A 27,357-nucleotide genomic window follows, 5' to 3' on the forward strand; every position below is an offset into this window, starting at 1 on the left:
TGCAGCTTCTTGGTGATTACAACTTTGTCTGCAAGCTGTTTTCATGATCTGGAATTACTGGCTGCCTGCTGCACACCAACAGCTGTAAAGCTCAGAACTGTGCTCCTGGGTAACATATTGATGCTGTTGTTGCCGATGGAGAGAAACAGGACTTGGTAGTTCACTTGGTGGCAGATTATTCAGAAGAAAAACTTTCCAGGGATCTGGATCATTTTTACCATGGACTCCTCGTCTGTCCAGCAGGACGTTCACGTGGAGAACAGAAACAGTAATGGGGCCCCTACCAGCTCTGAAGAACTTCTGGATTGTAAGGCCAAGTCAGATTTGCCAGTTACAACAGATGAAATTAACAGTAAGTTACTTTGTATGCGCCAAATAATTTCCTAGTCTTACCCAGGCTTCTCGACAGCTGCTTATTTTGATATTCAGGTGATGCTGAAGGAATTTCTTGTACGGCAGTTTTAAGCAACTTTGGTAAAGGCTATGGCTCTGTGTATGGGAAAACGGTTTTGTTTTAAAACTTAATGCTTTCAAAACAAAATCAAACTATTAATTTAAGTATTACCTGCTATCAGTTGAGTATGTGCTGCTCAGGGTGTGTTACTCTCTATTCTGATTGTGTTTCCTTGAGGATGTACCTGAAATCCACTAGAACTAATAGTTCTGAAATGATTGTTGTGGAGTAAGCTCATGACTGAAATACTTTATTCTGGCAAAAGCAATTTTCCTAGTAAATTAAACCAATTAGGCAAAAATCAAAATGTACTCAAAAAGTCTCTCTGAACTTCCATTTATGGGAGAGAGATGCTGGCACATACTCCCCAAATTATCTCAAAATAACTTTTATTTGTAGACAAGCTCTGTAACAGAATAATTGTGCAGCTGCTTACAAGAAACTTAAGGGCACTGTTCTGAGTAGATTAGAGAATCAAATTTAGGTTGGAAGGGACCTCTGTGGATCATCTAGGCCAACTTCATGCACAGGGCAGACCTAGCTTTGAAGCTAGATCAGGTTGCTCAGGGCCTTATGCTGTTGAAGTCTGAATATCTCCAGAGAGGGAGGTTCAATGGCCTCTGTACCCATTCCAGTATTTAACTGCTTGCTTTGTGAAAATCTTTTCCTTGTATTGAAGTGAAATCCCCATGTTTCCGCCACAGGTATCTAAGGATATGTTGGTACATAAGGATATGGTGGTAGATGGGTGGAGCGGGTGTGCCTGTTGCGGCTGCGTAGATACACAAAAGTATACAGGTTCCTTGTGTAAAAGGAGGTGACCATGTGATGAAGTTGTTAGCCTTCCGCCCACCTCTTATACTGCAGATTTGTCATCTTGTCACGGGCGAGAAAGTGGAGCCCTGAGACTTTATTTGCATTTCTGACGCTGCCAGTTAGCAGATGGGCAGAGAGTAGTTATATGATGATTCATTGATCTTTTATGAAGCTGGAGATCACCCGTTCCTGTCTTCTGCTGTGGTGGACATTGTCCAAACAATTGAGTTGTGGCTTACAAATAGGTGGTATGTCTTTCTGCTGTTTTCAATCTAATGGCCTCTCCCCTTCCCCTGTTCTAAAAAGACCACAGTTGTATTGACACTACTGCAATTAAATTACTTTAGTTCAAGGCCGTGTTTAGATTCTGAGTGTCTCATGGCTTCAGGAAGTTGCCAGGAAACCATTCCTCCAGAATATTGCTCCAGTGTCTCTTTTGTGTATGTAACCTCTTACAGTTGTGAAGATAAAAATGTAAATAAAGTATAAACCTGACACATATTTCTGAATGTGAGAGGTATCTTCTTGTTTTCTTGTGGCTATTCTTAGCACTAACTTCTCTTTTAAGTATAGTTTTGACAGTCTTTTAGTTTTAAAATGCCTTAAACTCTCACTTAGGTTGGTTAGTCAGTAAAAAGCCAGTCCTGTCCTCTGTCCTCTTTTGCATCCTTGTTGTACCCATCCCTACCGGTGTGCCTGCAAGTGTTTCTGTGACCATATGGTGAACTAAATCAGGGAACTCATTCAGGCTAAAAAGGCCTGAAAGTCTTCTCTGCATGACAAATAAGATACTGAAAAGTGTTTTAATTCAAATCTTAGAGAGCTGATGGGGCTTGGCAACTTAAGGCTGAAAACTTCTTATTTTCACCCATATTCAAGTTTCCTTCTTCAGTTTCCTCTGAGCTGGTTCACCCTACAAACATCTGTGCTGGCTTAAGGGAGGATGTGCCACAGAGGTGGGAACAAGTGGTTAGGGGTGGAAATCTATCTTTTCCTCTTTAAATTACTCTGAAGTGAAATTTGACTGCACTTAAAAGGAATCCTTTTGCTTTCTTCAATTACAAAAGGGAAAACAATTAAGAAGTCCTATCTTCCTACCTGTAACTTTTTCCATATGGCTTATTTAATTTCAGGATAAGCTTTAATGTTCACCACATACGTAAACGATAATAGCTTTAGTTTTTAATTGTTTTGCTTCCAGAAGTTTGTAATCATTCATTGGGGGGGTGGGGGGTGGTTTAATAGCAATATGTTAATGGAGTGGTCTAAATCAATAATTAAAGTTTTATTGAGTCGTTGTAATCAACTTCCTGGCTGCAGAATATTTCTGCATATGAATCTTAGAAATACTTAATTTTTGGAGGACCTGTTTCTCCATTCTGGTTTGTTTGTTGGTTTTTTTTCTTTCCCCCCACATCATGTTTGAGCAGACTTTAAAAAACCCCTAATGCTTATTCTGTCTATAGCTCTGAGAAGAGGAAAATACAGAAAGAGGAAACTTGATTTTTCCACTTGCAAATACTATGTGATCATAAATGTTTGGATTATTTTTTTCATAAAGATGTTGAAAATATTTATGAAATATAACATATTGTTCCAATTGTTGAACTGTTTTTGGAGTTGCATTTTCCTGATGGAAAAGAAAAATCAAATATTAGTGAGTGGGGGTAAAATTGGTATTAAAGTGGTTCTTGAATTGCCTTTTGATTGGTAGATTTATTCTATTGATACATCTGAGCTTTGCTACTGTACTTTTGATGAAGACATCCTCTTTGAAAAAAATTATACTCGGTTTAAAATTGAGAAACTCTGCTTGGCCCAGGCTGGCAGTGGGGCGGTGGATGCTGTCTCCCCAGTGCCCAACAGCATACCAAGTAGCTGAATCATTCAGCACAGGCCTGCAGTCACTCAGTCTTGTTTGTAGTAGGTTGCCACTCAGTGTGACACAGATCGCATTGCTTATGTTTGGTGTTTCATGCTTCTAAACCTAATAAGGCTTAAAAACCTGTGTGAAGTTTTGGAGATATTTTATGATCACTTTTGAGGTTCTGCTTGAAGGCGCTGTAGTAAAGCAAAGAAAGGTACTTATTCTGGTCTTTTTAAATGAAGAATCAAAAGTCCTTTATAAAATTCCTTCTGCCAGTTGCTGTCATTAGCAATTTCTGTATTCCTACAGCCTAAAGACAGTAGTGGTAGTGTTGTATTTGGGTGGGGATATAAAGATACATGGGTTGGCTTACAATGCAGCTCACTGAAACTTTCTTTTCCAGCTACCAGTATTGACATCAATGAAGTGCCAAATGAAGAGGGAAGTCTGGAGATAAACAGCAAGGTGGACACCTGCCAGAATGGGCCAGAGTCACTGTGCCCCGACTCCCCTGTATCTTTTGACCCCACCAGCAGTGCACAGGGTCAAGAGTCGTCCCCAGGTGTGACTGGTTTCCATGACAGCCTAAGGAAGTCTCAGGGAACTAGTGCTGAGGGCATAGTTCTTAGAAAAGAAGCTTTGCAGTCTCTCAAACTAAGTCTTCCCATGCAAGAAACTGAATTGTGTAAGCATCTGTTTACGGTGACGCCCCTGCTTTCTCTTGCTGCATAAAGCTTTTTACTCTGAGCCTGGCTCTACAATCCTATAACATCATTTAAGCTTGGACTAAACTTCGTTTTTGCAGTAATCTTTTACTTTGAACTACAATTCATTTTCTTTCAGTAAACCACCCTCTGCCGCAGCTAAGGCACGTGCCTTACCATTTAATAATTGTTCTTACGCTGGAGGGGAATTTATGCTTTCTGGGGCTGGAGCTATTCTAACCTTCTTGATTATTAGGAGTAACAGGTGATCTTAAAAAAAAACAAAACAGCAGAACCAGGTGATTTTAAGCTAAGAAGTAAATAGGAGAAGAGCAATACAGGGGAGAGAAAGGAGAAGCCTTTGTGTTAAGGTGTCTAGTGCTACAGGAGTTTTCCCAAATAATGTTTTTAAAAAGTCTTACTATGTGAAAAATTTAATGTGAGTTAACAAGAAGAAAGAAAATGTTTCCGGGGAACATCATTTTCTGACCTGTAAGGAATGAGTGGGCTGTGTAGGTCTTGCTTAGTTGTATAATTTCAGTACTGTCAGAAGTGTAGGACAAGTGAGATTAAATGACAGCAATAGTTTTGTTCTTGCTGTGTAACCTCTTGTCATATATATGTGGAGGAACTACAGCATTTGCAAACTGAACAACAGAAATACACAGGCTTTATCAATGCTTACACAAGGATACATTAGAGCAGGGTATTCTGAGGTGCATGCCAATGGGCTTTCCTTGCCTTCCTTGCTTAAGCATGAAGCATGTTGCTGATGGTAGAAGGGGCTTTTTCCTTTTGCTTCAGATTTGCTTGTGTTGGAGTTTCCTGTTTGACTGTAAAGACACCTTTCACTTATAGGCTCAGTAGAGTCTTCACTCCCATTGGAGAAAGAAGAACAAATAAGACTTCAAGCAAGAAGAAGGCTGGAAGAACAGCTCAAGCAATACAGAGTGAAGAGACATCAAGAAAGAGTAAGTACTACACAACAGATTTTCTACATTCAGTGTGGTATTGAGAAATTGGAAAACTTTATCTTTTCTGTGCTCTAAATTACTGTTTTCTCTGCTTTGAACATTCACTGGTTTTCTCAGATGTTAAAAAGCATTTTATCATTGACTCTTTGCTTCTTTTAGTCTAACCAGTCTACATCCAAGAGCCGGCCCTCCAGCACCCTAGATCCTGAGCTGATGTTAAATCCAGAAATCTTGCCAAGAGCTAGCACTGTAGCAATGACAAAAGAATACTCCTTTTTGCGGACCAGTGTCCCCAGGGGACCAAAACTGGGTAGCCTGGGACTTCCAGCATCCTCAAAAGAAAGAAGAAGTTCAAAATCTAAGCCCAGTAAGATCCGGTCCCTGGCTGACTACAGAACTGAAGATTCAGGCTCTAGAAATGCTCCTGGGAATTTTGTGGCTACTGATCTATCTGGTGGGACTCTGAAGCAAAGCAGAAGCGGTCCAACATCAGTTGTTTCTGAGATTAGTCTGCCTTCTGACATGGATGACCGAATAGAAAATTCCTCTGTGGCAGGAGATAGCGTTTCAGAGATCGATGGGAGTGAAGTGGGAATGAGGCTGGATGGAAATGAGAGTGACAGCTCGACCTACAGCAGCGTGTCAGGAAAAGGGCTGTATAACAGTTTACAGAATGTGGAAGGCAAACAGGGTATTCCTTATACAATAAACGGTCAGAAGATACATCCCGATGCAATGGGGCAATTTCCTTCCATCAGTGAGGTGCTTCAGGCTGCGGCAGTGGAGCATCAAGCCCAAGAGCAAGAAGTTAACGGGGAAGTACGGAGCAGGAGAGACAGTATTTCTAGCAGGTAAGAAAGATCACAGTATAGTGAGGCCATTATTAGGCGTTATACTTTCTTGGAATAGGCAGCCTATTACCTTCTACTAACGTTGAATCCAGTTCTAACTGATGTTGATTGATTGTGATCAAATTTGTTGTTAACTTACAGATTCTAAAAGAAACTGCAAGGTCACTTCACTAGAGTGCCTGTTTTCTAAGGGTATCTTTAAAGAAAGATATTTTTGACACTGGCAGCTTGTTTTAAACGTTCTGCTGGCGGTTGCTTCTATCTGTATTTGCTTGGGAAGCAGGCATTTGTTCACTGAATCACTGATGTGACATTGGTCTTTAAAGTCTGAAAGTGTAGCCATAAATGACTCGGTGATATTTATTATTGTCCTTCTCCTGATCTACACATGTACCTTTCAGACCTCAAATAGTTATGAAACACCAAGAGTCTTGTCCTAGATACACTTATCCTCTTCAGCCCTTTAGAGAGAATGAGATTTACTTAGTCTCTCAACCATATGTGTATATGGTGGGTATTAAACTCTGATTCAGCAAGCGAGTGGATGATTGCTGAAGCCCTTAACAAAGCAGTTGTGTTTTTTAATCAGTTTTCTGGAGATGCAAGTTTATACAGGCTAATTTTTTATCTTTGTTGGACTAAAGTGTAGTGCCCTGAGATGTTAAGGTAGTTCAGTTGTCAACAATTATTCCAGTTTAAACTTAATTCTTACAGTAATGAGAGAGAGAAGATCTTGCCCCTTTTCTCTAGACTCCTTGGCTGTGCATCAGGGAAGGAACATAAGGAATCCCTTAGACCCAATATTTGTTTTTCCTTATTTTGCAGCAGCTGTTGGTATTTCTCAGGCACATTAAAGCAGACAATTACAGACAACAGTTGTGGAGGTTTTGTGCTCCTTTATGTCCATTTGCCTGCATATAAAGGGATAATGCAGGTACAGAATATAATTAAGTCAGCCACGGTACTTCAATAAAAGAACAGATATATGGGTGCCACACTAGTTTCTAGTTGCTGCAAATATGGAAAACTAATGTATAAAACCTTTGTGTGAGTATCATTTCTTTATCTCTTTAAATGATACCAAAGGTTGTTTCTCTGTCATAAAGCCAGAAAAAATATCCTAGATTCTAGGTCAAATGTGGAGTCTGAGTACCTCTTAATTTCAGCTTTGCTTTTTTTCAGCTAGGTGAGTGTTGTATTCTAACCCTTTAATGGTGTATGTGATGTCTCTGTCTCCAGTGTTTCCATGGAAAGCTCTATCGCAGGAACTCATGACGAAATGTTGCAGGTTCTGAAGGAGAAGATGAGACTTGAAGGGCAACTAGAAACACTCTCACTTGAAGCTAATCAGGTAGAAAATGAATTTTGAATTCCTGTATTTAGCAAATCATATTAATACGTTAATTAATTTTCAAGAGGCTCCTACTCATTACTTGTGGGAAATGTGTTTTGTAAAAACATTGTTGAATAAGATTATATGTTAGGAAACTAATATATAAATCTTTACAAGGTACTTTACAAGGATACTTAAGAGGATAAATATAACCGTAGTAAAGTCTTCAAAGGGTTTTAAAAAAATTGTGCTTTTTTAAAAAAAAAGTGAAATTAAGAGAGGTGATAAGTCCAGAGTAATGCTAGCGATGTCTATAGAGCTGTATTTTCTCTTGCATTGATGGATGGTGCAACACTTATATAGAAAGCTTCCTTCCTTAAAGAGTGGAAATGAGTCTTATTAAATATCCTGACATGGGTACTGACATATAGTGCTATATACATCTTGTCTGTACTTTCCTCTGTATTTTCTTTAGCTATTTGAAATACCTGCTAGGTGAGATGTCACTTTAAAAAAGAATTTTTTAGAAGCAAATGGTCTTTGCCTTAGCAAAGCTGTTCTGTTGGGCATCTTCTTTAGTCAGCCAATAATGTATTTTCTCTAAAGACTTCCATATTTTGATTTTTGGGACACATTCAGGCTCTCAAAGAGAAGACTGAGCTACAAGCCCAACTTGCAGCTTTGAACATGAAGCTTCAGGCGCAGATGGAGCACAGCCAAAACAGCCAGCAGAAGCAGGAATCTCTGAGCTCAGAAGTGGCCACATTAAAGCAGTCTTGCTGGGATCTGGAACGAGCAATGGCTGACCTGCAAAGTACTTTGGAAGCAAAGAATGCTAGTTTGGCTTCTTCAAATAATGATTTGCAGTTAGCAGAGGAGCAGTACCAAAGACTCCTGCTGAAGGTTGAAGATATGCAAAAAAATGTTCTCACCAGAGACAGCACAGGTGAGATGATGTAAATGTCAGTCTTTAACATTTGTTGTTCCATAAATCATGTTATTTCAACAGAATTCTGAAGTCCTGCAGCAAGAAGGAATTTTAATTTCTGTTTCGTTGATGTCATACTAATAAAATGGTTTTAATTTTAAGATGATTAGGTTTTATTTTTTGTCACAAAAATGCCACAGTTGTGAGCTCCACTGCCAGCCTGGAGAGGAAGGAATAAATGTTTAGTCTAGTAACTGTCTGTAAGTGGACTAATGATTTTTAGAAAACTGTACAAATATTGGTTTTTAGTGATGATTCTGTGTGTCAGCTTACCTTCTTCCTGATTTTTAGGTAGTTCGTGGTTTCTGCCACTTAAGGAACTTTGAATGCCTTAAGAAGCGATTCATTTATTTTAATTTTTGACCTGGTACTGGATTCTAGCACTTCCCCTCACTTTTGCAGGAGAAGCCAATCTTTATGTAATTAGACATAAACGTTTTTGTTCAAGAAGAAAGGAAAAAAGAAGTTATGAATATAGCAATAATCCTTGAAAATGTGTGCATAAAAATAGAACAATGGAGTGCTTAATCCAAGTTCTTTATTTTTCTTTTTCTAGTTCATGATCTGCGACAGCAGTTGGCTTCCCTACAGAACCAGCTTCAGAAGGTGCAGCTGGAACGGACCACACTGACCAATAAGCTAAAGGCATCTGAGACAGAAATCACATCGCTCCAAAACGTGCGGCACTGGTACCAGCAGCAGCTCGTGCTGGCACAGGAGGCCCGTGTCAGGCTGCAGAGTGAGATGGCCAATATACAGGTATTATGCGTTACTTGCCTATGGGGGGACAGAGAATATATTCATTTTCCTTTTTTATGTTAGTTTTATCCAAATGATGTTGTTTATGGGCTCTGACAAGGGAGCTGATCTCAGTTGTGTATTCTTCAGGTGGAGAGCAGACAGGGATGGTGTTTTGGTTTTCATCATGAGGTGTTAGTTCACGTTAAGGCTGAGGCATAAATTTAACCAAAGCACTTGCCTTTTGTGGATGAAGATCTGTAGTACCATGAAAGTCATACTTGAGATAAGGCACAGAGAGATCCAACGTGATTTTTATTTTTATTTTTTTTAAAACTTAAATTTGTTGGCCAAATTTTGACTGTTGGTTTAATCGGTGATTTGTTTTTTTTTCCTTCCTTTAGGCTGGGCAAATGACCCAAGCAGGTATGTTGGAACATCTCAAACTAGAGAATGTGGCACTGTCTCAGCAGTTGACTGAAACCCAGCACAGATCCATTAAAGAAAAGGAACGTATTGCAGCACAGCTGCAAAACATTGAGGTACGGTTGTAGGTGGTCTTCATGAATTATGTTCTGCATAGGTTGTGTATTTAGGCTTTGCAAAGTAACACTGAATTGTTTTGAATTGATTCAAATGCTGCATTATAAAAACAAAGCAAATAAGTTTGCATGACATTACAAACAGTAAGAGGGAGCAAGGCCATATGTTTTCCATTCCAATGTGGTACTTGCATTTTCAGCTCTGGTGTTTGTTTTTAATTTAATTTTAAAGGGGGATGTAAATGTTCTCCATTGCCCATTCAGGAATCTTTTCAAGAAAATACTGATTTAGTTGAACTTCCAATTAAGTTAAGCCCTGTGTGAAATTCTGCAGTACTCAGGTTTGTCTTTCCTGTCCTCCAGTAAGAAAAGATGAGTAAAATCTGAAGTACAGTAGACTCACTTTCAAAGTACTTAAAGCCTTAAATCCCATTGAATTTCAGTGATGTTCCTGCTTCTAAGTCTCAAAGGGCAGTAGAGCAGCAGGTTAGTGGAAGCACTGACACTCAGTCTCCAGTGTTAGTAATAGCAGTTGTGTAAATGACTCTTAAGTATACTGAATAACTTCAGTAAAGACATACAGCTGTGCAAAGGCAGACATCAGAATTATTTTTTGCTTATGTCTTTTTCTCTAGAAAATTTATTGGTAATTTACCTTTTTTTCTTCTTCTTTTCCCTCTTTCCCACCCACCTTCCCCTTCCCTTCCACACAAGCTGTAAAAGTTGATTCCTTGCTTTTTCTTTGCAGGCTGACATGTTAGATCAAGAAGCTGCCTTCATGCAAATCCAGGAGGCTAAAACCATGGTGGAAGAAGACTTGCAGAGAAAGCTGGAGGAGTTTGAGGATGAGAAAGAACAGCTTCAGAAAATGGCTGATTCTGCAGCAACGTTGGAGCAAGAATTGGAACAGGTAGACTGTTTTTAGGCAAAGTCTCAAGAGTTTCAAGGGAAATACTTATTTGGCTAAAAAGGGAATAGTAAGTAGATACTGATTTAAAAAAAAAAACAACAAAACTGAAAGATTGCTGCAAAAATGAAGTCTGTATCAAAGTCACTCTGTCCCAGGTGAAAAGGCTCCCTCTTCTTCAACCATCTCAGTAACAGTACTTTTTTGAAATTTCATAACTACTGTCTTGTATGTGTTGGGTTTTTTTTAGTGAATTCAGTTTGTCATTATTCTAAGTATATACAGGAAGCACAGATCCATGTTTAAAGTTGTTGGGCAGCCAGGATACCATTCTATACCATTGCAGCGTAATAAATCTGCATTTCTCTACAGAGTCCCCCTTTAACCTTGTAACATTACAAAGGCTTGAATGAGATGAGGTATGGGACAGTTCAGTGTTATATTCCATATTCCATGTAATTACATGGCATTATCATTAATAACACTGAATCTACCCAATGTTTCTACTGTGGACATTTTTCAAATAAAAATTTAGAACACTGTGAATCTTAAGAATATTTTAGGTTTATCATTCTGGTCATTGCTTAGCCTGTAAGGTGCTGCAGGTTGCAATTAATTGGCAATTTCCAGAGCTGGCCTTGGAAAGTTAAAAGATATTTTCACCTTCTGCTTTTTTCTCATAGAAGCTAAAACATTAGTTAAAACATTTTATTTTTACTGGAGTGCATTTGCAAAGATAACGTTAATTTTGTATGACTTCTATTCTTAAAATACTTCACAGGTCAAGTTGACTTTGCATCAGCGAGATCTGCAGCTTGAATCTTTACAGCAAGAGCACCTGGACCTAATGAAGCAATTCACTCTGACCCAAGAGACATTGCACACCAAAGAGCAGTCCCTGGATGACCTGCAAACACAGTATGACGAACTGAAGGCCAGATTAGAAGAGTTCCAAAGTGACGCTACTTCTAAAGATGACACGATCCAGTATTTGCAGAATGAGAAGATTGTCTTGGAAGTAGCCCTGCAGGCAGCAAAAGCAAGCAAAGAGCAACTTGACGAAGGAGCAACGCGCCTTGGAGAAAGTGCAGAAGTAGCATCAGAAATCTTGGAACAACTCAGGCAAGAAATGGCAATCAAGTCAAGCCAGGTAATGACTCCCTAAAAGTATCTTATTTAAAACAGCTGTTGCTGGGAAGTATTGCCACAGGCACATGATAGAGAAAATTACATGAGAGGAGATTGGTACACATGAGTTTGTATACATCTGTAGTTGCGAGATTCAGCTAGTGGGAATATTTTTCATCAATTCTCTCATCTTTCCCTGTTGATAGAGTATCTGACACTTTAGATGAGCTTGCAGGTTAATATCCCTTGGTATCTATAGGCATTTATGCATTTGTGTGGTATAGGATGGGAAGCTGATGTTACTTGATCTTGTTCTGTCTGTTTCCAAGAACCACCATCTTTCTAAAATCTGAGAGTTTTAAAAAGTAATAATTTTGAGAACTCATCACATTTTTGGAAGTAATTTTTTAGCGCTCTCTTTTTCTGTAGCATTGTGGGCCAATCATCCTCCTTATGCAGTAATTTGGTGATGTTTAATCGTGCCTTTTCTCTTGAAACAGTATATATACACCAGGATTTGCTTTTGTGTATTGTTATATACCAATGGAGGCTTTTTTCTAGTCACTGAACTATTTTACAAGAACAAGCCTAATGAACATCCTTGTTCTCTTTGTGGTTGCTTTAAATTATGATGATTCTTCCTTTCACACCTTAGTTTGATAGTCACGTTTGCTCTTTGTCTTTAGAGCACCCAGGTTCCATAGCAAGAGCTTTCTTACTGAGTCCTGGTAATAATGAATTCCTGGTAATCTTTCAAGATTTCTTTTGAAGATAAAAATGGGACTTGACAGTATTACCAATAGAATTATTGAAGAACTATGGAAATATATTTAACATAAAGATTCTTTGTTTCCTTCAAAGAACCAGCTTGTTTCTTCATTTGATCATCATGTATTTGTGAATGGGTGCCATTCAGATAAAATATGTACACTAACGAGGCATACTAAAACCTTAATGGCAGGATAAGGAGGCTTCATGCATTCGTGAGGGCTGACAAGGCTCACTATGTGGTGACCTGTGTGAACATATTTCTGTATCAAATGTTGTGTTATCTAACAGTGCCATTGAGATGCCAAGTAAGAAACAGAATCCTCACTAGATTCGGCATTTGGTACAAGCATAGCAGAAGGTACTGTCGATGCTTGAAATAACGTAGAATATGATATTTGGCATGTAAAGCAATGCGTTGGCTTTTTTTTTTTTTCTCTGGCAGGTAGAAAATCTGCAAAAGGAAAATGCCAGCCTTAAAAAACAGGTTCAAAAATTGAAGGAACAGTTCCTGCAGCAGAAGGTAAGCAAAAGTGAACTATTTCAAAGAAATAAAGCCAAGGAATATATTTCTTTTCACAATGAAGGCATGTACATCTTAGGGTTCTGTGAGGACACTTGAACCAATTTTCTGTATCAAAGAACTTTGTGACATAATTATATAGTTTTTGTATTTCATCCAGTTGAATTTTTATCTGTAACTAAAGTAAAAGCAGATCCACCAACCAATTCATGCTTTCATTGGACTTCAGAGAGTTTGTCAAATAAAAATATAAACCATATAAAATCTCTCTGGTTTGCTGATGCTAAGTTTGCCTTTGCAAAAGTACTCATGAAAATCTTCAAGTGTAGTTGTTTTCCTGCAGCTTTGAAAAATGACAGTTGCTTCAGTAACAAGACTGAAAATAAGTGCTTTATTGCAAATTTTATTCTGAATTTACACAGTTTTGAGACAGTGGTATTGAAATTGGTATGTCATTAGTCTTCCACATGTTACTGCTTAATTGCTGATTAAGTTAATGCCAAAGGTTGGTTTAGCTTGTTAGGTTTAAGTTTGGGAAGGCTGCTCAAATTGTAAGTCACAGTTAAGTCCTCTTCTCGTGGCAAAAATTATTAATTATGCACATGGGATGGTTAATTTTTTACAATTAGTGTAGTTTAAAAAAAGGGCAGTTCCATAAAGAATGTGAAGAAGAGTATTCTGTACTGCTATAAACACTCTTACTCAGAGGTTTTTCATGAGCTGCTGATACATAGTGGTATTTGATATCTGAGCTGACATAAAAATCTTTGAACAAGAGTAAATACGTTACAGAAGATGATGCTGGTTTGTGTTCTTTGACACTTTTCCCTCCCCGAAACTAAAAGAGTATCAGTAAATACTTTATAGTAAGTTACTCTTAAATTCATAAAGGTGTAACAAGAGGTGACATTGTCCTCTTCAAACTCTTGTGTCCAAGGTGATGGTAGAAGCTTATCGAAGAGATGCAAGTTCTAAGGACCAGCTGATTAGCGAACTGAAAGCTACGAAGAAGCGGTTGGACTCAGAAGTGAAAGAGTTAAAACGAGAGCTACTGAAAATTCAAGTTGAAAAGCAGTCACTCGAATCTGAACATTCAAAACTACAGAAGGAAGTATCTCAGGTTCAACAGCAGATGGTGGAAATAGAAAACCATCTTCAGTCAGTGCAGAAAGAACGAGACGATATGGAAACACGCCTACAGGTATGGGAGGTGTTAAGCTTTAGACTTTGAGAGTGTTACATCCAGGATAGGTTGCTATTTCTATTAACTTTGGAAACAGAATGACCACCTGAAAGTTCCTGGTTACATGTTTAATATTGTCTACGCATTTGAGCATATACCTAGCAAAATTCTGTAAATACATGACTGCTTATTAACATTTAACATAAGTAAGTGAGGAGAAGCACTCTACAGGAGTGGCAGAGGTGTGATGTGGAAGCAATTTCCTTGGTTCCAAAGTGAACTCCATCTGAGAGCAAACACCAAAATAGAATTCTGTTAATCCATGTTATGGTGGTGGCCGCAGAGGGAAGAATTAAAGAAGAAAAAAAAAAAAGGGGGAAAGAGAAGGGAGATGGGAGACCCTTGGAACACTATATTTATAGAAGGAAGTAATTTTGAAGCTTCACGCTTATTCTTTTATAATCCAACATACAGGAGACAGGCTTTTGTTCTCTTTCTCATGGGTGTTTTTTTTTTCTTTCCTATTAAGTCTTTGCAGTTCGATAAGGAACAAATGGCATCTCTTGCTGAGGCAAATCAGACATTAAAACAACAAGTAGAACAAATGCAAGAAGAAGCAAAAAAGTAAGTCTGTTCTTTTGTACAGTCAAAAGAACTACAGCATTTTTTTTCATATTTACCTTTTTAGCAAACACTTTTTTCCTATTCCCTAGTCTTTCCTTTGGAAAATTTAAGCAGTCAGAGCCAGACAGAGTCATAGGGTCATATCGATGGCAAAGTGTCGGTTACATGCTCCACAGGAGTTGCACTGATTCACTTATGTTTTTAACCAGCAGCATGTGCCATACAACATGCAGACTCAAGCTAATCCTGATTACCATTCGCTAAAATTTTAGCCTTGACTGGCTCCAATGTTGGCATTAATGAGAACCATTTTTTTTTTCTTCCACTGGTGATCACAGGGTTTTTATGATAGTTGACATATCCACCAAGGAACTCAGATTAGATTGGTTACTCTAAATTCTGTGTTATTTTTAGACTAGTATGGATTCCTTCATACTGGAGTTTTAATAATTCTGAGAAAGACCTCTTAATTATCATAAGGATTATCTTGGAATATTATCAAGAGATTTCAATGTATTGTCTTGCAGAGGGCCAAATTGTACCTTACCAACCTGAAGGCTTTCTCTGCTGAGATGGGTGACTCTGGGACAAGGGGAGAGAAGTGGGTGTTGAGTTTTATTGCAACATGTTAAAAGTTAATCTTTTCAGGCAGTTTTTGTTTTTACCTGATGTGTTGTTTTTCCTTTTGCTCCAGGGCCATAACTGAGCAGAAACAGAAAATGAAGCGTCTGGGGTCAGATCTGACGAGTGCTCAGAAGGAGATGAAAGCAAAACATAAAGCCTATGAGAATGCAGTCGGCATTCTTAGTCGGCGGCTACAGGAATCTCTGGCTGCAAAGGAATCTGCTGAAGCAGAACTGAGCAAACTGAAGGCACAAATCACTGATGGTGGAAACAACCAGATTGCTCAAGTATGCAGAGGCCTTTTAACATTTTTAGTACAAAGATAGAGCTATCTTGTTATTAAGTATAGGTCTTGAAATATTATTTTACACTGGAGTGATGAAAATATTTGGAATATAAAGCTAGGTAAGAACATAGTATCAGTGTGCCAAGCACTGAGAATTTTACTTGCATCTTTCAGATTACAAGTTGTAACCAAACCTCAAGAGGATGATGAGCCTTATAGCTAAATTTGCTGATTAATTTTTATTGTTGTTTGGATTTTTTTGTTTTTTGAAAGGCTCAGCATTTGAAGATATTTCCAATATTCTAACTCTTACTGCTTTTTTTTCTCATTGAGAGTTAAAAGTTACTATAACAGAACTATATGTTTTGCCTGTGATAACAAAATTAATTTATTGGAAGAAGATCCAATTCCTTGGACCAATGGAGCAAGATGTTAAATAGACTAGCAGCAGTAGCTGGATGGAAGAGTGAAAAGCTCTGAGCAAGGCCTTCACATTAAGCACTAGCACCTTATTTAATATTTGCTAGAGAAGTAGCCTTTTTAACAAAACCAAAATTACTCGTGTAGATGGGTGATGTATTAATCGCGCTTGTGTTTCCTTTGTCTTTAGGAAAAGATTCAAGCTCTGGAGACAGAATTGCAAGCTGTTAGCAGCAGTAAATTGATGCTGGAAAAAGAGTTGCAAGAAGTGATTTCACTTACGAGCCAGGAGCTTGAAGAATACAGAGAGAAAGTGCTGGAACTCGAGGATGAGGTGATTGCTTGAATTTCACAGTAGATGGGAAGGTGACAGTAAAAAGTGCCTGAGAGGCAGGGGAGAAATTCTAGTACCATAATTTTATTCCAACAGTTCAGGAATTCAGAATCTTAGAATATTTCTTAGGAAATACAGTGTCAGTGACACTTCCTAATTTTGCTGCTCTATGCTGGTTCGTCATGGTTTCATGAATCGTTCTGTAGGGGAAAAGAAGATGAGAGAGAAAAGTAGTTCCTGTATTAGATACCAGCTGTGTCTGGTCATGAGACAGTGAGGATGTGTGAATCACTGTCTTTTGAAGCTATTTGGAGTCATGGATACTGAGTGATTTTGAGGGCAGGGTGGTGGTGTTCAGTTGTAGAGTTGCGCAAAAAAATTATATATATCTACTACTTTTGGTCTGCACCTGAACAGTGCTCCTGGATTCTGCTTTTAGCAAGCATTTTAGCCTTCCAAAAGGAAAAAATACCTAACTGAGCTTATTTTGAAGTGTTCATTTAAAAAAAGAAAAAAGAAAAGAAAAAAAAAAAGATACCCTACTCTGGGTAAGCAAGACACTTAATGAGTTTAGTACAGAACTTTTTTGTGGTAGTAATCTGGAATTGTTTGGGTTTGTTTGCTTGATTTATTATTTTTTTCCTTTGGCTATAGCTTCAGGAATCTAGAGGCTTCAGGAGGAAGATAAAACGTTTAGAAGAAATTAATAAGAAGTTGGCCCTTGAACTGGAGCATGAACGAGGAAAACTTACAGGTCTTAGTCAGTCCAACGCCGCTTTACGGGAGCACAACAATATCCTAGAAACAGCACTAGCAAAAAGAGAGGCAGACTTGGTACAGCTGAATCTACAGGTATTTGGCCTTTTTGATATGAAATCTAAGAAAGGCATTAGCTCACATTTCTGATAACAGGATGAAGACATCTTTACTTGTATGATAGAGAGTTGGTGCATTTTCTCCACATTTGGGTCTCCCGTGTGTTGTGTAACAGCAGTAATATATGGGGCTAAACAAGACATCAGAAATGAGACTTTGCGCTGAACAGAACTGTTACTTTTGGAAAAAAGCAAATCACACTCAAATATTTGTGATAGTGAGAGTGTGGCTTTCTTACGTTAGTTGAAGCATACAAATTGTGTTACATACGGATTCATTGAGATGAACAGTTTTTATGCCAATAGTAATATATTCATGTGGTGTAAGCAAATGGGAATATAGGCAATGAGCTACCATTTAACTGTAGCTACTTTTAAGGTTGAGGGGTACCACAAGGAAAGAGTTATCAATGAACAGAACAGAGGTTTTACAATCCCTGCATTGGCTTGTGTTTATATTTCCTCTATGGGTGTTTCCAGTCTTCCAGTGAGCCCACACAAAACATGCATTTGTTTTTGTGGTCTGATACAGGTTCAGGCAGTCCTGAAACGGAAGGAAGAAGAGGATCAACAAATGCAACAACTTATTCAAGCTTTACAGGATTCCTTAGAGAAAGAAAAGTCAAAAGTTAGAGAGCTTAAGAAACAGGTAAAGGCTCATCTTTTGTTTTATTTACTTAAAAGGTGCTTTAAATGTAAAGTATTTGAAAAGTAGCTTGAAACAAAATCTCTGCTTTACAATAGACTGCTTTCTGCAGGGTCTGTCATGATGGGCAGTGGCTGAAAGATGAGTCGATGTCTTTTCCCTATGTTAAGCATAATCATTGACTACCAGAAAAGTTCTAGTCTGAGTTGTAATGAATGGGACATATCCTGAAGTGATGTACTAGTTGTTCAAAAGCTGACAATGAAATAGCAGTCTTGCAAATGTACTTCTTCCGTTATATATACTTATTAACTGCCTTTAGCATTAATAAGGATAACAACACCAATAATAAGTTTTTAAACGAAAAAAGAAGTGTTAACAGCTGCATGACTTCCTTCTTGATTTGTTTTGAACCTCTTTATTCTAGCTCCCTTCATGATGCACCCACAGTGATAAAACAAAAAAATATTCTTCTTTCTTGTAGGAAGCAGCAGCTAAAGCGGATGCAGCGCATAACCGCCGTCATTACAAAGCTGCTGCCCTTGAGCTCAGTGAAATCAAGAAAGAGCTTCATGCCAAAGAACTGCTTGTCCAAGCCCTTCAGGCTGAAGTGGACAAACTACAGTAAGTAAATGTATAAAATCCTTAGACAATAGTAAATTAAACAAAATTTCTGAAAAAGACATACATTAGTGACTTGTTGGTTTTGCTGCTCTGGGGTGGTTTATGTTGAAATGCACCCCAGCTGAGCCTGACCCTAAGATGCATGTTTGGACTCTAGGCAAATACTTGCATTTTTCTATCTCTTCATAATTCATTTAGACCTAAAGTGTATGCTGTATTTAGGCTTCAGAATCTGCTTTTTTTACAGTTTCAACACAGATTTCTACTCTTTCACGTTACTAGTAAGGATTAACACTTCATATATATCCTATTATTCTTCTTTCACACCTCTGAGGTACTACATAGAGGATAAATTTTGTTGTTCAATATATTCAATTTGTTTTCTTGTATAGAAGATATCTTCTTAAATTTTAAGAAATTATCAGACCCCCATGAGAATGTATATAATCTTAACCCTGTTCCTCTTAAAACGAGCAAAATTGCTGACAGGTTTTTTAATTTTACTTTGTTTATTGTGTAATCTATTGTTTGTATCTGGACTACTGCCAGTGCTCAAGGATTTTTTTTTTTTTAATATTTAATAATATATTCATGCATCTCTTATATGAAATCTTTTTGTGATTTAACTCTTGCTGTGAATGTATTGGCAAAGCCTTCAGTCAAAGCTATGACTAACCAGGTTCTGTGGACTGTCATGTCATTTATGGTTACATAGCAAAACCCAATGAAGTACTTATTTTAAAGGACAGATTGAATAACTGCTGTCTGTTAATCCTGCTGTACAGGGTAGAGGATGAAAAACATTCCCAGGAGGTATCACAGTTTCAGCAGGAGCTGGCAGAAGCCAGGTCTCAGCTCCAACTTCTGCAGAAAAAGCTGGATGACAAGCTTACTGAACAGCCTGTAGTAAACCAAGAGGTAAAAACTGCACTTTTACTGTGTTTACCTTTATTTATAATACATTGTATGACTTCATTTGTCTTTAATTCAGCGTTCTTTAATAAAGTTATGCTAGGTTTTCTTAGAACCAAGAAGGGTTCATGAGACATAGGTAATAATATATTTCAGATTTTTTTGTAGATTGTACTTATAGAGAATTCTAAAGATTTTTTTTTTTTTTTTTCCTGGTAGGTGGAAGACCTCAAGTGGGAAGTAGAACAAAAAGAAAGAGAAATTGAAACACTTAAGCAGCAGTTGGATATGAGCGAGCAGCGCAGCCACAAGGAGTTAGAAGGAATACAAGTTGTCTTGCAGGTATTTAGGCTACCTGGTGGAGATTCTGATGGATAACTGGTATTGCTATGGGGATAATTGACACAATGTTTTTATTGTTTAAAATCATACTTATACTGATACTTTTCTGATACTTTCCTTACAAATTTTTATTCATAAAGACTTACTCACTTTGTGTTTTGCAGTCTCTGTTTCACTTTGTGGCTGTTAGCTTTGCATTTCCTTGATCTTACACCATTAAAATAGGCATTGATATTTTTTTTAAATCTTATTTCTGGTTTTATGTCAGGGCAAATTGGTTTCAAATAGCAGTGTTATGTGTTGTTTCTTTTTCTAGTTTCCCCTGGAAACTGAAAGAAAATTATAAAACATTAGTTGGCTGGAATTTTTATACCAATTCCCCATATCATGTTGATTCTTCTCTTTTCTTATTTAGAATATCAAGACTGAGTTGGAAATGGCGAGGGAAGACCTGTCAGTGACTCAGAAGGATAAGTTTATGCTGCAGGCTAAAGTGACTGAACTGAAAAACAGCATGAAGTCGCTGCTGCAGCAGAACCAGCAACTGAAATTGGACCTGAAACATGGCAAGATGAAGAAGGTATTTAAATAGGAAGAATATGTGTTGTAGGGTACTGGAAAATACTGTACCAATGCTCTTAAAGTACCAGAAAATACTCTGCTGCAGGAAGCCTGGTGAAAACTCTGAACTGAAATGCCTGTCTGTGATAGAGACTTCTGATGTTCTGATATTTAAATGATAAATACAGGAAAATACGGAGGCAAAAGCAACTGTACTGACCTTGACTTCCCACTTTTTACTTCAGAAATCTTTCTGGTTTAGTGTATAATCTTATATTTACATTTTGACTTATAAAAATAAAGCAAAAAAGGTAGCACTTAAATAATGAATCATGGACAAACATGGAGTTGATGCTGCCTTATAGTTAATGCCTTCATAATGTTCATGTGTCTTTCCTCTCCATACTGTCTAGTTTTTAATTTTTCCACAATTTCAAAAGGTAACTATTAGTGGTTTCTTTGAGTCTTCTGATTTGCTACTCGTACACAGAAAATGCAGTAATAGTAGATCTCTTGCTCTTTCCCTCCCTGAAGTAATACTCTCGCTTAGGGAGACAGAATTTTGTATGGAAGCCTCCATTTCATTCTTTTAGACGTTGATCCTGGTACCTCATCTTTCAGGTTCCAGAATTTCCAAAAGGATTTCTTTGATTGTATTTAACTGATTTTTTTTTTTTTTTTTCTGACTTGTTCTCCTAACTATACTGAAAGAATGTTATTAGAATTTGTTGTGAAGATCCAAATAATTTTCTTTAAATCCTTCCTGGTTTATTTCCTTAGTAGGTGAGTTCTCGAGTAGGTCCTTCTAGGTGCTGTTTGTTTACTCATGAGCATGGTTTGTTTACTCATGATGACATTAGGTTAGGAACTTTGGCTTGTGACCCATGAGACCTAACGTGAATGTGCTTCTGATTCCTGCTCTATAATGCAGATATGTACCAGTAGTGTGATGTGAGAGTTTTTCTATGTGGTAAAAATGACACTGATGAAATAATTTCATTGTATTTCTGGCTCTTCTTTTTTGCTTTAACCAGAGGAAGGAACTGAAAGGAGAAAATAACTCTTCAAATCCTGTGACTCCAGTCAAGATTCCTGACTGTCCAGTGCCTGCTGCCTTGCTGGAAGAACTGTTGAAACCATCGACAGCTGTGAGCAAGGAGCCTTTAAAAAATCTGAACAGCTGTCTCCGGCAATTAAAGTATGACCTGTTATTTTAAACCATATTAAATAATCTTAAAAATGTTTCCAAGAAAACAGCTGCCAGCCTAAGGAAAAAAGGATTTGTAAAATGAATTCTTTTCTTCTTACTGGGATTATATTTAGGAGAGTAGGATGTTTTGTCATTTTAAGTGCTTGCTTATATGGTAGTGAAATAGGGAAAGAAGCCTTTACAATAAAGTAGACAAAATGTCTATCCAAAATTGTACACAGCACAACAAACCAGAGACAGCTATTTCTAGTTGTTCTTGCTGGTGGAAAAGCGGGTGTTTCTGTCCCGTCACAGCATGAGAACAGCTGCTCGTGGTAGGAGCCCAGGCCATATGTTAATAAGAACTCTCTACAGAGGAAGTTCATTCTGCCAAAAATATGTACCAACCTTACATGGTTGCACATGAGATTCTGAACAGAAAAGCTACAACTTCAGGAGGACAGGGAGTTCAGGTTATTGGGAGAACTGAGCTGCTGTTATCACCTCAGTTGATGTTTGAGGGGAGCGAGCCTGTGATAATGTTCTGTGATCCTGTACTACCAGACTAGTTGCTTTGCTAAATTGGTGTCTGACTAAAATCATAATGTGTTTATCTAGTTATTTTTCTGTGCTGCTTTCCTTACCCCTACTTCCCATGTTGTCTTTTGTACCCGCAAGAGTACTGTGTTCGTCAGGTTGCAGTCACTAATTGCCTTTACTGAGGAAATAGTGCTGCATCATCCCTGGCAATGAGTATGTGCAGCAAATGGAGCTGCTGCATTGTTGGCCCTTATTTTTTGAATTAAGCATATTGTATTTGTTTTGCTCGAAAATTAGACACTTCCTAAGCTTCCTGTAGATGTCTTTCTCTTGTATACAGCTAGAGCTTAGATAGTATTGAGTAGGCATCAATAATCAGAAAAATAATGTTCTGATCTTGCATTTAGCAGTTAGCTTTCTGCTTGTTAATTTTTGCTTTTTTGTTCTCAATACCTTAAAAAGGCAAGAAATGGATAGCCTTCAGCGTCAGATGGAGGAACACACCATTACAGTACACGAATCGATGTCTTCGTGGACTCAGATTGAGGGGCAGCTAATGGACCTTACCTCTACCAGTCCTGCAACTGCAACAGACCAGCAGGAGATTCCTACTGCAGATGAAAAGAAACAGAACTGTAGTGTTAGTGACAAGGAAGCTTTGACACTATAACCTCCTTATCAGTTGTCTTTCTTCCTATTGCTTTAAGTATGTAAACAAATCTTTATCAAAATTATTTATTTATTTCATTTTAAAAAATGGTGTTCAGAGTTGTGCTTTTGCCCGTAGAAGCAAAGGGCATGGACTTTGAGAAACTGGTGTAATATTAAATGCAGAACATGCTGTTCCAAGGGTTTGTTTGAAACCTTACCATAATTCTGTCATGTTGGGGACTGCCATGTGGTAAATCTGGTTTATTTTGGAGTTTAGTAAGAGATTCAGATGAAGGTTTAAAATGAGGTCAAGAAGAGCATCTGGTTCCAGGTCTGTCTTTGTTCAGTCTGAGTGAGTTTGTTAAGGAATGACTGTTAAAGTAACATCAGGGTTTTGGTGCATTGTTTTACCTGGGGGGAGGAAAGGGTTGTGTGTGTGTTGGGTTGTATCAAAGTCACAGGGCAAAATAAGTCCTGTTCATGTTCAGCCATTAGCAGTGGTTGAGAACTGGATGTTCCAAGCATCCTCTCTCCTCCCTCCTATAATCTCTTACTTTTGCAGTTGATTACAGGTATCTGTATTTAAAGAAAAAAATTTCATTTGAAGCCATTTCTAGATGACTTCTGACCTATAGCAAAAGAAACAAGACTGCAGAGACAAGCAGTGCAGACCGGTATGTGTCTTTGGCAGATTTGCCTGGGATGTTTTCTGAAGTGTCACAGTTTTTCTCTTACAGTTGCAGGCCAGTAGGGAGCTTTGCTTCACTGCACAAACACTTCTTGCACCTTTTTAGTTCAACTTTTGAAGTAGACACCCTTGAAAAAGGTATGCGTGTAATATATATATATAAAGAAAAAATCATAATTTTCTGACTTTAAATATCTGTTTTAATATGCTTATATACTGTAAGTTAAGGCTGACATGAGGGTTTTTTGTTACTGTCATTATTTTAATGTTACATTTCAGTTTGCTGGTTTTTGACATACTGTACAAATGGCTTAGGGAAATTAGCCCCCAGAGCCAGAGCTTTTAGAAATGTAATTATTTTTACTTTAAAAGACAAAATTATAATGCCTATAAAATTATTGTTTTTATTAGCTTTATTTTCTCCCATATGCTTCCCCTATTTTTTGCACCCTCTATCGCGAGGTGTCCACCGTGAACGGAAATGTTGGTACTGTGGCAGCCCCTCTGCAGAGCACCTTGACTAGATTATTATTAAAGCAGGCCCCTTCAGATTCCTATTCCTTTGGTCCCATTGCTCCATGTGTCTCGTAGTGCAGGGAGAAACCTGCCCTCTCCTCAGTCACAGATTCAGTGGGGAGGTACTGCTTTGCCTAATGTGCCAAGTGCTAAAGCAGAAATCAAAATATATGTGACAGATTATTTGGAAGATTTAGTGGCAACTCATGTACTAGCATGTGTTTGTCTTTAAAACATAAAGAAAACAGGTCAATTGTATCCACTATAGAATGGCATTTAAAAAAAATAAAATAGGTACAAGTAGATTAAGTGGCTGGGAGGAAAAAAGTCTCGTTTGTGTATTTTTCCAAAGAGACCGTTGCTGCTTTTGGATGGGTTTGGTTGTTTGGGGGAGAAAATGATTGCAGTTTGCTTAGCAGCAAGGCAAAAAGTTAGCAAACAAAAAACCAAAACCCCCAAACTTACCCATATTTATCCAAAGTCTGATTTCTTATCATTACCAATTCAAGCTCTGAGCAAGTTGAACACTTGGCACCTGGAGTATCTATACTGACTGATTTCATGCCCCTTAGTTACTGGAATTTAACTTCTATTTTATTGGGATCGAAGTCAATGCTAAAAGTCAAGGTTTCGAAAGTGGTGAAGACAGAAATGCATTAGTGTGGCATTAGGTGCCCATCATGCAGAATTACCAAACAATTCAAAGAAAAGCCAAAAGCTTTACAGACTAGCTTAGACGTGAATGTCTGCACACTGCTGTAGTCTGCTTCGCAGAGTAAATGGTACTGATTCTCTCGCTGCTGTCATGTTCTTGAAGTTGCCTGTATATTAAGTTTGAAGAAGAAAAAAATATGCAGTATTGAACAAAATTAAAATTACATAATGAATAATATATTCAGTACAAAAAAGTTATTACACGTTCAGAATTTTAAATAAAATAACACTTCTGCAGCTTTAACGTTGCTGTTCATTCTGGTAAATACATTGCCTACAGTTAAGAGATTAAAACATAATGGATTCTTAACTTTGGCAACAGTTATATGGATAAAGGTTTTATCTGGCATCAAAGAAGCCAGAATTGTTAGAGAAACCTTCATAGTTCTTCAGAATGTCTGCTCTCCTCTTGTTTTTGTATCAGTAATATACTGCCTTCTGTTCTCAGTGCAGTGCTGCATTTTCTCACTAGCTCCTTCTAAGGACATCTGAGCTTCTACAATCAAGTAGCCTTAGATGTGTGTTTTTCCTTTTAAAGATGAGGGAGCTGTTGTGAAGTGCTCAGATTAGCTTTCCACATTGACCCACCTGTCTCTCTGAAAGCACCTGGACACTAGGTATTTCATTTTTTATTCACCATGGTTTTTTTCTATAAACAGAAGCACCATGCCATTTCCCCAAATGAAGGACAGACGGTGACACTCAAGGGTCTAAATCTGGTGAGGTACTGAGTCAATTAAGTTGCAGAAGTCACTGGGAAGCCTTCTAGAAGGAGCGCGCAGCATGTGATAAAAGCAAGGCCTTTTCTTTGAAGCTCATCAGCTGTGTTTCTTAATTATCCAGAGAAATAGTTGCTGTTTTATTAAAAAGCCTCACCCTGAGGCTGGGCGTGCTCACTTTACAAAGCTTCAGGTCTCTGCTGTCTAGGCAATAAAACAAACTAGTTGAGGAATGAAAACTGCCTCCCCTCTGCTTGTTGCAGCACTGCCAAATACATCAGAGGAAAATCAGTGCCTCATTCACACTGGTGTGTTTATAGAAACTGAAGAATAATCTCTTAAAGATATTTTATTTTTCCTTTTTCAAGCACTGCAGTAGAATGTATTTTCTGTGTCTGTTTCTTCAGTGGTTGCTTCCTACTAAACCAAGTCTTGTTGATGAAGGAGAAATGTCACTGTAATGTGAGGATGTTTCCCAAGTGAGGGCAGTTGGTAACTGCTGCAATGTTACTTCTTCAGATGCTGTTGGGTTTTTGAGGATTCTTGAAAAATTGTGCATTTAAAAAACCAATCAACCAGCAAACCCTACAATGAAAAATATTGTTGGTTACTGAGTCTCTGGTGTTGCTGAACATTGCATAATGCTCCATTCCGCTGTCTTCCAGATTTCTTGGAAATATTTGTGCACTGTATTGGGATCAGCTGGGCCCCTTACCCGCTCATGCAAGGGGGGGATCTGGTCCCATACTGTTTATTCAGGCAATACCCTAGCAGAAATCTGTGAGAATTTAATAAATGTACAGAGTAGTGTCCAGAATGAAAGTCCTGGTGCTCATGTTTTCATGGGTCACTCATTCCTCTGTAGGGGAATGGATGGCAGTGGCGTGAGTGTTTTAATGCTGGTTATGGCAGCATTGAAGGTGCACTGGGGACAGGTGGTACAATTTAACTTAAAGGTGGCAAATTCACTACTGGTGATGGAAAAGCTCGTCTGTTTTATTAACTTTGCTGGGGGAGTGTGAATAGTTGCATGTAACTTGCTGTGACCAGAGTCTAAATAGTTTCATGTGAAAGCAATTACGGTCCAAATTAACTACTAATGCTCATCAGCTGTCATCTGACTTGTCTCCTACTAATGTGTAACACTTCAGTCTTGGGCAGTAGGGCGGCCTAATTTCCAATACAGATGCACAGGTTTCTGGGGGAGGGAAAGGTGTTCTGGATATTGTAAAGGAAACACTGTTATGTTTTATACATGACATTCAATACTGTCTGCTTAGGCTGTATTTGTAAAGATAGAAGTTCATCGTTTCATGTTCCTGAGTGGATAACCCAGGGGAATGGAGGAGTTACACTATGTACAATTAATGTTTATGATCATACAAAGCATGTTGATTATAAAAATAATGTGCATAGGAATTCCTTTAAAAGTTTTGTGCAATAAACTATTTTTGGTAAAGGGCTCCATGTTGGTTTTACTTTTAAAGAGAGACTGATATCATGAAAAAAACCCTGAAATGCAACACAGCTGTAGTTGATTGTGCTTTTATTTCCATTACATTTCCTTTTTCACATCAGGAAAGAAGCATCATCAGCATTATCCATGCTAACAGCTGAAGTTTGAGTGTACAAAATGGAACGATGCAGAAACATCATCTTGATTCTATATTAGCCGATTGCTGTGATGGGGAGAGAAGTGGCTCCTAACGCTGGACAGTGTGAGTTAAGGGGATGGTGTCAGCCTCTCCCTCGAGGCCTGGCATGTGCTGGCTGATGGCACAGGTGGCTGTGTGGGTAAGCTGATGATGATGTACCTCAAGGGAGGGTGAGTTTAGATGTGTGAGGGGTTTGTTTCCTTCTAACGAACCAGGGCCTTCCCTCCTCATGGGCGGCATTTTGAGTTTCAACTTTAATTAAAAGTATCATCCTGACAGCACCTAGCATTTTTCTGCCCTGCAAAGGGAAGTTTTGAATCTCGATAAACACTGTTAGTTGTAAATATATGTATATTTGCAATATATGTGTATTTACAGCTACATTTGCCAATACTTTGGCGGAGGGAGGGAGGTGCTGAGACGTTGTCGACTCCTGCGTTCCTCAAGGCATCTCTCCGAACAGTATCGGCGGCCCCCCCTGCCCGGAGCCCCCCCACCCCGACACCCGCTTTTTCCCCGCGAACACCCCCCGGCGGCGGCCGTTGCTCTCCCGGGACGAGCGGCGGGCGGGGCGGGGCGGCGGCGCTTTTCCGTCAGGCAGCGTGTCGGGCAGCCCCGGCTCCGGGCGGGGCGGGGTCCTGCGGGGCTGGGGCGGGGCGGG

The 27,357-nt window shown here is 38.5% G+C and overlaps 1 protein-coding gene across 2 annotated transcripts; it reads left to right on the forward strand.

The window, feature by feature from the left end:
• On the forward strand, positions 1-26,504 carry GOLGA3 (golgin A3). Of its 2 annotated transcripts, none has more exons than XM_014963807.1 (23): positions 1-352; positions 3,541-3,699; positions 4,700-4,812; positions 4,975-5,666; positions 6,906-7,017; positions 7,639-7,945; positions 8,544-8,746; positions 9,130-9,267; positions 10,016-10,177; positions 10,956-11,324; positions 12,516-12,593; positions 13,531-13,794; positions 14,306-14,400; positions 15,095-15,311; positions 15,921-16,064; positions 16,719-16,916; positions 17,472-17,588; positions 18,070-18,209; positions 18,995-19,127; positions 19,341-19,463; positions 19,879-20,043; positions 21,059-21,222; positions 22,216-22,423. In XM_014963807.1, exons 1-23 carry the CDS (start codon positions 220-222, stop codon positions 22,421-22,423), a joined length of 4,434 nt encoding a protein of 1,477 aa, XP_014819293.1. In that variant the 5' UTR covers positions 1-219. The 2 variants fall into 2 exon arrangements, with proteins under 2 accessions (XP_014819293.1, XP_014819283.1); XM_014963797.1 differs by having other exon boundaries at positions 220-352; positions 3,541-3,822; positions 22,216-26,504.
• Positions 26,505-27,357: the final 853 nt, after the last annotated feature.

The sequence above is a fragment of the Calidris pugnax genome, unplaced genomic scaffold (genome assembly GCF_001431845.1).
Source record: "Calidris pugnax isolate Ruff unplaced genomic scaffold, ASM143184v1 scaffold32, whole genome shotgun sequence".
NCBI classification, from domain to species: domain Eukaryota; kingdom Metazoa; phylum Chordata; class Aves; order Charadriiformes; family Scolopacidae; genus Calidris; species Calidris pugnax.